At 43.3% G+C, this 14,044-nt stretch overlaps 1 protein-coding gene across 1 annotated transcript in view; it reads left to right on the top strand.

Moving 5' to 3' along the window:
- Positions 1 to 14,044, top strand: part of LOC119422995 (glycine receptor subunit beta-like) — a 24,350-nt gene that overhangs the window by 962 nt on the left and 9,344 nt on the right. Inside the window, exons 2-4 of the mRNA XM_037690406.1 lie at positions 2,399 to 2,528; positions 7,224 to 7,330; positions 13,824 to 13,891. Of these exons, the coding sequence (XP_037546334.1) occupies positions 2,404 to 2,528; positions 7,224 to 7,330; positions 13,824 to 13,891 (300 nt within the window). The 5' untranslated portion in view covers positions 2,399 to 2,403. The remainder of the gene's footprint in view (positions 1 to 2,398; positions 2,529 to 7,223; positions 7,331 to 13,823; positions 13,892 to 14,044) is intronic.

Here is a 14,044-nt window from a genome sequence, read left to right as displayed (position 1 = left end):
ATTCAGTTTATTTATAAAGCACCAAATCACAACCAAGTTGTCTCAGGGACTTTACAGGAACATTCACATAATTAGTAAAGTTCTCTATCTAAGGAATCCAGCAGACAAGATGAATCTTGTCTTCGTTGCAGTCTCCCATCCTGAGCAAGCACAGTGGAGACAGTGGAAAGAAAAACTCCCTTTAACAGGAAGAAACCTCCAGCAGAACCAGCTCAGGACAAGAGACCATCTGCTTTGGCTGGCTTGGTTTGATATATAGGTATATGGGTTTCTTTTTCAGAAATAGATTTTGCTTATCTCTAAATGCCAGAAAATGTCTTGTAACCTCTCCCTTCCTACGACCATTGACTACGGTGACATTATTTACATGAATGCTCCTGCCAGCTTGTGCAGATGTTGGATGTCGTCTACCATGGCACGCTGATTTATAACTGGTTGTAACTAGTGTACCCATCACTGCACCCTGTTCCAGTTGGTCAGTTCATCATCTACACGTAGTCTCTCACACTGGTTCATTTTCATCTATAAATCCCTCCTTGGTCTGCTACCTTCTCATATCCTCTCCTACATGTCACGTCGTCAGTGCAGTTACAGCGTGCGCTCTCAGTCCATCATTACCTGCAGCGTTCCCTCACTGCAGACTGAACTTGTCAAAAAGTCCTTCTCCTACTCAGCTCCTGCACCTGGAACACCTGGCAACAGCAATTAAAGTTGTCCTCCTTGATTTCCTTTAGGGGTTTCAAACATATTGTCAATTGAAAAATCAAAGCAAATATGTTCTTGATTTTAGTATTTCACCCTGTTTTATGGCACCCTGATTCCTTTTTTGTACACTGCTCTTATTTTAACTGCATTTTTACTGTAGTTTATTGTTGTCATTGTCTGTCCTCTTGTAAATGAGTCCCCGAGGCTCATTGAGGCTAGCCTGTAAAAATAAAACAATAAAGGTTGAATGGAAAAAAAAATATATATATATACATATTGCATCAGGATTCCATCTCTGCTCTTTGCAGATGTCCTGTATGCATCATTGTACCATGATATTCAGCTCTAGCTGAAGAGGTTTGCAGCCGAGTGTGAAATGGCTGGGATGAGAATCAGCACCTCCAAGTATGAGGCTATGGTCCTCAACCGGAAAAGGTTGGATTGCTTTCTTTAGGTCGAGGGTGAGGTTCTGCCTCAAGTGGAGGAGTTCAAGTATCTTGGGGTTTGTTCACAAGTGAGGAAAGAATGGGGCGTGAGATTTGCATACGGAATGGTGCAGCGTCTGCAGTATTGCACTCTGTACCGGTCTGTTGTGGTGAAGATGGAGCTGAGCTGTAAGGAAAAACTCTCTGTTTACCGGTCAGTCTATGTTCCTCCCTTAACTTGTGGTAAGGATGCTCTTTGGGTGCCTCCCTAGGGAGATGCTTGGGGCATGTCCGACTGGGAGGAGACTCCGGGGAAGATTCAGGACGCACTGGAGAGACTCAAAAATATGGGTCAAATTTCATGGTAGTCACTGTGCTGTTGAGCATCATGGTGTGTAACACACTAAACAAAGAGCACAGAAAGCTAAGGAGAGGGTTGTCTCAGGATATTAGAAACATTTGTTGACAACCAATTTGAAGTAAAAGCTGATAGGGCTATTCCAAGCAGCTTGATGTTCTTGTGGCTTCGGCTGCAAACGTTGTTTAGAAGTATGGGCCCTGTAAGGTTTGTGCTGTTCATGATTAGTTTTAGGTGGATGCTTAGTTTTGCAGAGCACACTTTGGTAAATTAGAAAGGAGTGCATTAGTTTGGGTGAGACACCGGAGTTTTACTAATCATGGCAGGAGCAGCATCTATAACAATCGGTTCAAGTGACATCAAAGCCAACAACGCTTCTTAACCACGTACCTGATGAAGAAATGTCAGGGTTATCAGCGGACGCATCACTAGCTACATTAATGGAAATTACTAACTTTTTATGGACTTTGTTTTGGATGTGCTGATGTTTGTGGCAAGGTGTATGATGTCACTTCCTGTTTTCTCTGCTGGTAGCTTTTGATCCAACATTTTTACACAGTAGTACACAAGGATTTTTTAATCAGTTGTTTTCTACTATTGCGTTGCGCTTGAGGCACCTTTTAGTCTTTCAACACTTCTTGGTTTTATTCATGTGTTTGAGGTATGCTAGCATTAGCTTAGCATGGTTTCTGGCTCTCTCCTGGCGTCTTCTGTCCTCACTTGCTTTTTGTCATGTAACCTGTCCTGAATGAGGCCTTGCAAGTAAAGTTGGATCAAATCTTCACCTGCCGTCAGTATGGTTCTTTTGAGTAACAAAACAACAAATAAGTCCTGAGAATAGCACTAGCTTTACATTTGCTAGCTGGAGTTAAGCAAAGTGTGAGCTCATGCCAACATTTCCATGTTTCAGGCCCGATGACTCCTGGATTGAGACCCACGGTGCTTCTGCTGCTGCTGATTTGCTGTTGGCAGCTGAACACGGCCAAAGATGGAAAATCTGCAAAGAAAGGGAAGAAAGGAAAGCAAGTGATCTGTCCATCGTACGTAAGAATTTTCTTTCTCTAAATAAAACCACGCAGTCAGAAATGCTGAATGATGTCGGGGTATAAGAAATGCAGTGACTTCATAATATGTTCAATCTTAAAGGGACAGTCTGTGATTCTTCAAATGATGTTCTGCCTAAACATTTTCCAAAGTTTGTATATTATTAACCTTGACATCAGTCGTAAAGCTCATTGGAGGAGAAATAGGTGGGCAAAAGTCTTCATCCAGCCCAGGCGGTTTGGCTGTTTTGAATTCTTTTCAGGTTTATAAATACATTTCTCAAAAACATTTTGCGTGTATGAACGATCTCTACATCAGCTAATATCAAATTTCTAGACTATTAAATGACAAACCAAACACTGGACTTCTGTACTCAAATACGTTTTGCTTCCCATCGGTGAGGCTTTATCAAGTCAGAACACGTCTGGTTTTATTTTTTGCCTGGCTCATGACAGGGATGTTTTGGGCACATGCACGATCATGTGAATTATATTGGAACTGACTGGGAATGGTTTACTGCTGCAGTGTAGGTTTTTGATAGTTGAAATCTGAGACCTCCGCCTCTGTTTAAAGTCGTTTTCCTTCACCTCTCGGGATTTTTGGTCAAGGTCAAGGATGTTTAAATCTAACTAATGTTAAATGAACGTTGAACCGTGTGTGTGAGCTATGAGAGGGCTCTTTCTCTCTCAGAGGGGAGCTCGTTTGATCCTGCATGTACAGCTGGGAGGCCGAGGTCATCATGGACTGTCTGTGAGAGCTGAAAAGCGTGTATTATATAAATTATTCTCACACACTGCCGGAGCAGATCCTCGCTCCAACGGTGCATCTGTGTAGACCTGTGAGTGTGTCTGCTCCTGCAAGTAAAAAACTGGTTAAATGTCTTCGTGTGGCTTCTTTGGGTAATTAAGATGAATAGAGGATATTTTTATCCAACATCGCCCTCCTTTCAAATCATCGGTCTTCTCTGTCTAAAGTATGAACATTTGCTGTGTAGGTGCTCAGCTGAGTCCTGTCTTACCTCCTGTGGGCTTGTTGTTTCGTGTCTCCAGTAAACTGTCTGAACGTTCCTCACTGACTCTACGACACCACGCAGTTGGGTTTGGGACTTTTGACCTTAGGATGAACCGGCCTCAGTCTCAGGGTCCTGTTTGGTTTCAAATGGACCGGGATGTTGTGTTGGGAGAAGATACTTCTGCGTTTCTCTGATACTCCAGCCACATATGAGATGTCAGTGTTTTATCCTTTGCTCTTCTCTGTTCTGTTAGGTGGCATTCCTCTTAGATTTATTTGCTGACTTGACAAAAGGCCAGCTGGAATATCCACAAGTTTGGAGAGCTTTAGTAATGTGTTTCTGTTCCTTACCCTTCTGTCCATGGGGGGATGTTACATTTACCATTGAGACACAGGAGATTGGCCCAAAAGTATTTTAAACGTATTTACAAAAACTCAAAATACTGCAGTTCTGTGCCCATAAAAGAGGTCAACACAACTAAATGTAACTAAGGCACAAACATAGGAAACTAAATCACTAAGTGACCTCATGATGGAGGCAAGAGGGGACCATTCTGACACACAAATTAAATATTAACAACAAAGTATAACTCATCAAAGAAGTGCTAAATAGTAAAGTAAAAAATAAAAATAGTGTATATTTTTGAAATGTTTGTGGAAATCCTTCTACTTGTTTCACTGGATTTTGACCCAAGTGCCTTCTACATACGTGAACCTGTGTTGTTCCCTTGAAGAACCTCTGGGCTCTCTGGTCCTCCATGTAGAGACGTGGCCACAGTCTGTGACACCGGAGATCCCACGGCACAACCATGCTTCATTCTGGAAAAACTCTCATTAAAGTTGAAGTTGTGGAAGGACAGGGGTCCAGCAGGGTCCACATCTGGTTCAGGGTGAAACTGGTCCTGTTGTTAAGGTCATTATCTAGTTTCCTGATGGTTTTCACTGCCTCGGGTGATGGTATATAAGTGAAAAGTGAAGTTTCTCCTGGAACCATCTTCAAATGTTCCAGTTTGTTTGCAAAGTCCATGGAGTTGTGAATGTGATGTGGTGTTTCAAACCTACGGAGCTAAAATATCAGCAAGTCAAACCAGAACAAACAAATTTAAACATCGGAGGAGGTTCAGATTACAACTGTCAAAAACCCACAATGCAGCAGAAGGCCTTCTCCACACAGCAGACGCTTTTGAACTGATGAAGTCTCCTGGATAGAAGTGAAACACGTTCATCTACAGAACAGAGGTCCAGTTTTTTGGGTTTTTTATCTTTTTGGGGACTGCCTAGTAAAGCAGCCACCTATTATTATTATTATTATTATTATTATTATCCACCTGACAAGGGTTTCTTAACTTTACATCTTACTCTTCTTTCAACTTTAACGCGGCCTGAACTGAACCCCCCACAACGGTTATATCAAAACGACCGGCTCGGCACCTACATGTAGAGCTGTCCTTTCTGAGCTGGCCCCGCACCGGGCCGGGCCAAAGTAATGTGCTGGACGAGCGAAACGGGTCGGTGTTGGGCTTTTGATTGAGTCAGTGGACGCACACAGCTGACGATCCAATTGAATCAGCAGCCGTGCGCGGCCGTTTGACCACGCGCTGACCGGCCGGTTGAAAGAGGCAAAAAAAAAAGTCCAGATGGACGACTGTCAGCGACCCACCTGAAGTAACTGGACTCAGCCTCTGCGTCAGAGGACGTGCACGGCCGACAACCCAATTTGGATCATCAGCCGCACATGTCTGTCCTCCAACTGTTAATAACTATTACAATAACTATAACATTAAAATAGCTCAAATAACTATAAGAACTATAATATAACTATAATAGCCATAATAGCTATAATAACTATAATATAAGAACTATAATAATCTGCTGACTTGTTAATGAACAAGAAATTTTATATCTTCTTTTCTTTGAAATACATTTTTAAATCATGTCAAACTGATTTGTTTACAAAAGCAAAGAAGAACAAAAATATCTAAATCTATTGCAGTACTTTACAAAGTCAGGGAATTATTAAATGATAAAGCTCTGTACATGTTGTATACCACAATCATTGTTCCACATTTAATCTATTGCATTGATGTTTGGGGGAAAGCGTGTAAAACATTTACAAAACCTATTTTTATTTGACAGAAAAGAGCTGTAAGAATTATCACCAGAAAGCATTACAGTCACCCATCAAGCACATTATTTTATCAGCTGAACTTATTGAAGTTCCATGATTTAGTAGATTATAGTATTTTATCAGTTATGTATAGGGCTCAAAATAACACATTACCATTAAATATCCAATTAAATTTTGTTAAAAGAGAAAGTTGTTATAATCTTAAGGGGATAGAGATATTTGTCAAACCTAAATTTAGAATTATTTTGAAGGAACGGTCTACCTCAATCCAAGGAATTAGATTATGGAATAATCTGAAGAGTGATGTTAAAAATGCCACATCAATGTCTATGTTTAAGAAAATGATCAAAGTTGATTTGTTAACAAAATATGAAATAGCTTAATGTGCATTTATATGAATTGTTGCTTGAGAAGGAGTTATTTATTTTGTTTTTGTTATTTGAAGATTATTATTGTTTGAATTAATTTTTTGTTAAATTGGGCAGATATAAGATTTTTGATTCTTTCTGCTGCCTTTCATTTTATTTATGATTGTATTTCTTATTGTATATTGAATTGGTTTTTTTTTAATGAATAAATTTTATAATAATAAAATGTATTTTTAAAAAGAAGTAAAAGCTTAATTAAAAAAGTTTTTTTTTTTTTTTTCAGGTTCGGGCCTGTAATCACAATTAATTGGTCGGTTTTGGGTCGGCCTCAGAAAAAATGATATGGGTTCGGGCCGGGTCGGATTTTTTAGGCTCAAATGCAACTCCACCTTGATGTGTGCTCTTACTTTTATTGGCGTTTCGAGTTACCATGACGACGTAATTAGCAAACAAAGACACCATTTTTCTTAGTAATTTTTCATAGCCTGTGGTTACCAGTCAAATATCCAAGATGGCCACCTGAGCTAAAAAAAAGAAAAATACTGTAAATCAGCCATTTTTAGAGATATTAAGCTGAAATTTGCTGTGGTGGTAGCTGAGACCAATGCCCAATAAAAAATGAATCTATAAAAATTCAAGATGGCCACCAGCTCAATGTAAATGGCTTTAACGCAACTATTTTAACACAGAGCTAAAATTTGGCGAGGTTACAGCTGAGAACATTCTCTATCACAAACAAACAAGACACAGAGTCAAGCTTTCATTTAGACATGAGGACAGTTGTTGACCGGAGCGCACCTCCCAGGAAGTTCACTCCAAGCCCAAATCATGCAGTGCACGGAGAAATCACAACTCCCAACATTTGAAACACCAAGTCAGTGAATACTGTTTATTCTAACAAGCTTAAAGTACAAATGTTTGGTCGAGTTGCCTCGCCCAGTTTTTCACTAAAACAACCACATGAAATACATAGACCTTCAGATTCTAGATTCTTCTAATAAATGTGGTGTTTTGTTAGGAAAACCAGTCCACACAAAAATAAACAGAAAACATACAGGAAGAAAATATTTGTTGTCTTTTCATGAAACATGTATCCAGTAATTGATGGAAAAAACAGACTAATATGTTTCTTGTTTTTTTTTTTACATTGAGAAATGGTTCTTCTTTAAATGATTTTTCAACAGACAACTGTCACCAGAAGATCTGGCCCAAGTTCCAGCTAACTCTACCTCTAACATCTTAAATCGTCTGATGGTCAGTTATGATCCAAGGATCAGGCCTAACTTTCAAGGTAAGGCTTTAGTTGAGACTGAGCCCAAACTTTTACTCTGACTGATGACGCCAAATTTATGTTTTAAACTTCTCCATGTTATTGACATTAATTCTGTCCATCCATCCATCTATTCTCTTCCGCTTATCTGGGGTCGGTTCGTGGGGGTAGCAGCCTAAGTAGGGCGGCCCAGACTTCCCTCTCCCCAGCCACTTGGTGCAACACTTCTGGGGGAATTCCAAGGCGTTCCCAGGCCAGCTGAGAAACATAGTCCCTCTAGCGTGTCCTGGGTCTTCCTCTGGGTCTCCTCTCAGTGGGACGTGTCCGGAACACCTCACCAGGGAGGCGTCCTGGAGGCATCCTAACCAGATGCCTGAGTGACCTCAACTGGCTCCTCTTGATGTGGAGAAGCAGCGGCTCTACTCTGAGTCCCTCCCAGATGATCGAGCTTCTCACCCTGTCTCTAAGGGAGAGCCCAGACACCCTGTGGAGAAAACTCATTTTGGCCACTTGTGTCCGAGATCTTGTTCTTTCAGTTACAACCCAGAGCTCGTGACCATAGATGAGGGTAGTAACGGAGATCAACCGGTAAATTGAGAGCTTCACCTTTTGACTCAGCTCTCTCTTCACCACGACAGACCTGTACAGCGCCCGCTTCACTGCCAATGCTGCACCTATCCGCCTATCGATCTCACGCTACATTTTTTCCTCATTTGTAAACAAGACCCTGAGATACTTCAACTCCTCCACTTACGGCAGGACCTCCTCCCTGACCCGGAGAGGGCACTCTACCCTTTTCCGGCTCAAGACCATGGCCTCGGATTTGGAGGAACTGATCCTCATCCCGGCCGCGTCACACTCAACAGGACCACATCATCTGTAAAAAACAGAGAAGCGATCCTAAGGTCACCAAAACAGATCCCCTCAACACCTTGACTGCACCTAGAAATTCTGTCCTTAAAAGTTATGAACAGAATCAGTGACAAAGGGCAACCTTGGTGGAGTCCAACTCTCACTGGGAACAAGCCCGACTTACTGTCGGCAATGTGGACCAAGCTCTAACACCGGTCGTACAGGGACCTAACAGCCCATATCAAAGGGCCTGGTACCCCATACTCCCAGAGTACCCCCCACGGGGCTCCCCGAGGGACGCGGTCAAATGCCTTCACCAAGTCCACAAAGCACATGTAGACTGGTTGGGCAAACTCCCACACACCCTCCAGGACCATGCTGAGGGTGTAGAGCTGATCCAGTGTTCTATGACCAGGACGAAAACCACACTGCTCCTCCTGAATCTGAGGTTCGACTATCCGATGGACCCTCCTCTCCAGAACCCCTGAATAGACCTTACCACGGAGGCTTAAGAGCATGATCCCCCGGTAGTTGGAACACATTCTACGGTCCCCCTTTTTGAATAGGGGGACCACCAACCAGTCTGCCAATCATTGGGAACTGCCCCCGATGTCCATCCAATATTGCAGAGTTGTGTAAGCCAACACAACCCCACAATATCCAGAGCCTTAAGGAACTCTGGGCGAATCTCATCTACCCCTGGGGCCCTGCCACCGAGGAGCTTTTTAACCACCAAGGTGACCTGAGCACCAGAGATTGGAGAGCCCGACCCAAGGTCCCCAGGCTCTGCTTCCTCACTGGAAGACGTGCCAGTGGGATTGAGGAGGTCTTCAAAGTATTCTGCCCACTGACCCATCACATCCCGAGTTGAGGTCAGTAGCATACCACCCCCACTATAAATAGTGTTGGTGGCGTATGTATGGCCTCTCCGAATTCCTCCCACGCCCGAGTTTTTGCCTCAGCGACCCGAGCCACATGTCGCTTGGACTGCCGGTACCCATCAGCTGCTTCTGGGGTCCCACAGGCCAAAAAGGCCCAATAGGACTCTTTCCTCAGCCTGACGGCATCCCTCACCGCCAGTGTCCACCACCGGGTTCAAGGGTTACCACCGCGACAGGCACCGACAATCTTGCGGCCACAGCTCCGATAAGCCGCCTCAACAATAGAGGCACGGAGCATGACCCACTCAGACTCAATGTCCCCCGCCTCCCCCAGAACGTGTTCGAAGTTCTCCCGGAGGTGGGAGTTAAAGCTCTGTCTCACGGGAGATTCTGTCAGACATTCCCATCAGACCCTCACAATATGTTTGGGTCTGCCAGGTCTGACCGGCATCCCCCCCCCATCGGAGCCAACTCACCACCAGGTTGGTAGCTCCTCTCTTCACCCGAGTGTCCAAGACATGCCGCCACAGATCAGATCAGATGAGATGAGAACAAAGTCGATCATTGAACTGCGGCATAGGGTGTCCTGGTGCCAAGAGCACATATGGACACCCTTATGCTTGAACATGGTTTTCGTGATGGACAATCCATGACGAGCACAGAAGTCCAATAACAGAACACTACTCGGGTTCAGATTAGGGGGGCCATTCCTCCCAACCACACCCCTCCAAGTCTCACTGTCATTGCCCACATGAGTGTTGAAGTCTCCCAGTAGAACAAGGGAGTCCCCAGGAGGCGCGCTCTCCAGTACCCCCTCCAAGGACTCCAAAAAGAGTGGGTAATCTGATCTGCTGTTTGGCACATAAGCACAAACAACAGTCAGAACCCGTCCCCCCACACGTAGGCGGAGGGAGGCTACCCTCTCGTTCACCGCGGTGAACCCCAACGTACAGGCACAAAGATGGGGGCCAGCAAGTATGCCCACTCCTGCTTGGCGTCTCTCGCCAGGGACAACTCCAGAGTGGAAGAGTGTCCAACCCCTCTCAAGGAAACTGGTTCTAGAGCCAGAGCCCTGTGTAGAGGTGAGTCCGACTATTTCTAGCCGGAACCTCTCAGCCTCACACACCAGCTCAGGCTCCTTCCCCACCAGAGAGGTGACGTTCCACGTCCCAATAGCCAGCTTCTGTAGCCGAGGATCAGACCACCAGGGTCCCCGCCCTCGGCCACCACCCATCCTACATTGCACCCAAACCTTTTGGCCCCTCCCACAGATGGTGAGCCCATGGGAAGGGGGACCCGTGTTGCCTCTTTGGGCTGTGCCCGGCCAGGCTCCATGGGTAAAAGCCCGGCCACCAGGTACTCACCAACGTGCCCCATCTCCAGGCCCAGCTCCAGAGTGGATAATAATTCTGTGTATGTTAGCAAAATGTCTCAAACCACAGGATGGATTTTAATTCAGCTTTCTGATAATCATTACTCATTAGGGGCGGCTGTGGCTGAGTGGTTAGAACAGTGCAGGAGGTAAGAGTTCAATTCCATCAGCAGTCACATGCTGAAGTGTCCCTGGGCAAGACACTGAACCTCATTACCTCTGATATGTGTCTCCTCAGTGTCTGAATGTGATCAAGCACAGATTAATCTTTGTAAATATATAGTAGAGTGTTGTATGAATGTGCTAATGAGGCACAGATTGTTGTAAAGAGCTTTGAGTGTCTTGATAAAATAGAAAGGAGCTGTATAAGTGCAGTCCATTTACCATTTACATCTACAACAGAGTCACTTTTGAGTTCAATCCAATTTATGATGTTTGCCGCAATCAATTGACCATAGAAAACATATTAATAACTATAATTCAGTTTAACACATATTAAAATACAATTTGTGGAGGCTGGATTGTTCTCTTCAGGTCGAGGGTGAGGTTCTGCCTCTAGTGGAGGAGTTCAAGTATCTCTGGGTTTTGTTCACAGTGAGGGAAGAATGGAGCTTGAGATTGACTGATGGATTGGTGCAGCGTCTGCAGTATTGTGGACTCTGTGTCGTTCCGTTGTGGTGAAGAGGGAGCTGAGCTGTAAGACAAAGCTCTCTGTTTACTGGTCACTCTACGTTCCTGCCCTCACCTCTGGTCATGAACTCTGGGTAGAGACTGAAAGAAAGAGATTGTGGATCCAGAAGGTTGAAATGAGTTTCCTCTGCAGGGTAGCTGGACTGTCCCTTAGAGACAGGCTGAGAAGTTCAGTCATCAGGAGAGACTCGGAGGAGAACCACTCCACATCCAGAGGAGCCAGTTGAGGTGGTTCATCTGGTAAGGATGCTCCCTGGGCACCTCCCTATGGAGGTGCTTCAGGCATGTCCGACTGGGAGGAGACCCCGGGGAAGACCCAGGACACACTGGAGAGACTACGTCTCTGTTGGTCTGGGAACACCTTGTAGTCCTCCCAGAAGAGCTGGAAGAGGCTGTGGAGAGAGATGTCTGGACCTCCCTGCTCAAGATGCTGCCCCCGAGACCTGAGTCCAGAACAAGAGGAAGATGATGGATGGATGGATGGATGGATGGATGGATGGATGGATGGATGGATATATAAATAATAACAACAATAATATAAACTGAAGATGAAACAAACAACATCAGAAGTATTGTTTTAGTTTACCACAAGCCATGTAGGTAACATTCATTCAAGCTTTATTTCTACAGGTTAGTGTCATTGAGCCTCAGGGACTCATCTACAAGAGAGACCTGATTTTAACAAAGAATGATGACAACAGTAGACAATCATAAAAGAAAGAATATAAACTGAGAAGAATAAATGAAAGAAAATGGTATTAAAATGTAACAAAAACAGCTATATTATAAAGCAATGTAGAAAACTAAAAACAGGAACACGTCTGCGTTGGTTTTTCCAGGAACTTACCAGATGTTTGAAGCCACTTAGAGAGGTCAAAGGTCGAGAGCTTCAGATCTTTTTACAAGATATTCCAGGAAACAGGAGCGGAGTAGGAGAAGGTCTTTTTGTCTAGTTCAGTCCTCACTGAGGGAACACTGCAGGTAATGATGTCCTGAGAGCGCACGCTGTAGCTGCACTCACACAGAGACATGTAGGAGGAGATGTATGAAGGCAGCAGACCAAGAAGAGATTTAAAGATGGAAATGATTTTAAGTGATTTGAAATGTAAACATTTAAAGAGAGCAAATATGGAAGAAGGTGCTCTGCTCAAGTCTGACCAAAACTAAACTTTTTTTTTTTTACTTGAATTCAAAACACCTTGTGTTGCTAAAAACTAACACTACACTAACACTGCTTTTCAGCAGCGGTGGCAAAGAAGCTGCTGAGAACGAATGGTGTAAATGGATGGAGATAAAAACAAAGTAATCCTTGAATGAAACATGTTAGAGGCTGCAGAAGACTTGAGCAGAGGTTCTGTGCTTGTAATGAGACAAAGGCTGTGTGTCTGGTGTCACACGAGATCCCCGGATTGGGTATAAAACTAACAACTACAAAATGTATAGTGTTTTAAGTAAGCATTAAATCTGCACTTTTGCAACAAACTACATTAGAATAATGAGAATTGGTAAAAAAAAAAAAACATGATGCAAGAGCAACGTGCAAGATTTTACTACTGTTAAGAAGACATTCAGGAAGTCTGGTGAAATCTTGAACAGTGCCAATCAATGTGCTGATAATCAATATTTAGAGCATGGCACTGCTTTAGGAACTGAACGTTCATGTTGGGTTGACATGACATCAGTGGTGTAGTCTCTGCGATATGCGGGCATACGGAGTACACCCACTAGAAAAGCTCCAGAATTCCAGTATACCCACTACAGTGCCCAGTGACACATGACACGTCATCAGGCACGTCATTGATACGTGAAACTGCAGTTTAACATTTCCATAACATCTATCTGTATGCAGCGCTTGATTATTACATTTGCTTATTGTATAATTCTCTACTTACTACTTAATACTTGAACACATTTTGCTTTGATACTGTTTTATAAATTCTATAACATGTTTTTAATACAAAGCCAATTGTTGTACAAAGTTTGTTGTTCATTTATTCAAATATAAGCATCAGAGAAATTTGGAAATGTTCATTATGCTTAAAAATCAAAATAAAGTGACGATTAGATTGTACTTACAAGTGTACTTTGGTTTTTGAGCACGGTGTACCCATTACAAGAATGTAGACTGCACCACAGCATGACATGCACTTTGTATAACTGATTTTCTTTTGGACTCATCCTGATTCAGCATAGCCTCCTTAGCCAGGCAGCCATCTTGAATTCAATTCAGTTTATTAATACAGCGCCAATTCACAACAAAGTTGTCTCAGGGCACTGAACAGAAACATTCACGTACATAGAAAAAGACAGTTAGTAAAGTTCTCTATATAAGGAAGCAGCAGACACGTGGAATCTTCACTTTGTCGCAGGCGGTAGATAATATTATTAATATTAATAATAATTATTATTATAATAATGTGTTGTAATCATTGTATGTTCCCATACATTAGCAAAATTGGCTCTCTGTATTTGGCCCATCCGCCCCTGGGTGGTGCGGTGGGGGGCTGTTGGGGGTGCCCAGGGGGAGATTGGGGATGGGGTGTGCTGCTCAGAGGCACCACGAGATGTGCAATGACTGGGGATTGAACCTGGGGCTTTCGGGTGCTGGGTCAGCTGCCCTGCCTCTGCTCCATCTCGCCCCCACCCATATGTCAACTGGATAACTTTTTTAAATCTGAGACTTTGGTCCTACAGCCTAATGTGTGTATTTTTGTTTCAGGTATCCCAGTTGAGTCTAGAGTGAACATCTTTATCAACAGCTTTGGGTCCATCCAGGAAACAACCATGGTGACTTTTTGAATGTTTTATATTGTTCTTATCATGCACATCACAACACAAAGTCATATACATGCATGTGTGTATATACATATATATGTATATATATTTGTATATACACACAACACATATATATGTGTGTGTGTGTATATACAAATATATATA

The sequence above is a fragment of the Nematolebias whitei genome, chromosome 16 (genome assembly GCF_014905685.2).
Source record: "Nematolebias whitei isolate Nwh7 chromosome 16, NemWhi1, whole genome shotgun sequence".
In the NCBI taxonomy this organism is placed as follows: domain Eukaryota; kingdom Metazoa; phylum Chordata; class Actinopteri; order Cyprinodontiformes; family Rivulidae; genus Nematolebias; species Nematolebias whitei.
The sequence above is the reverse complement of the archived record's forward strand: the minus strand, read 5'-3'. Positions and strand labels throughout refer to the sequence as shown.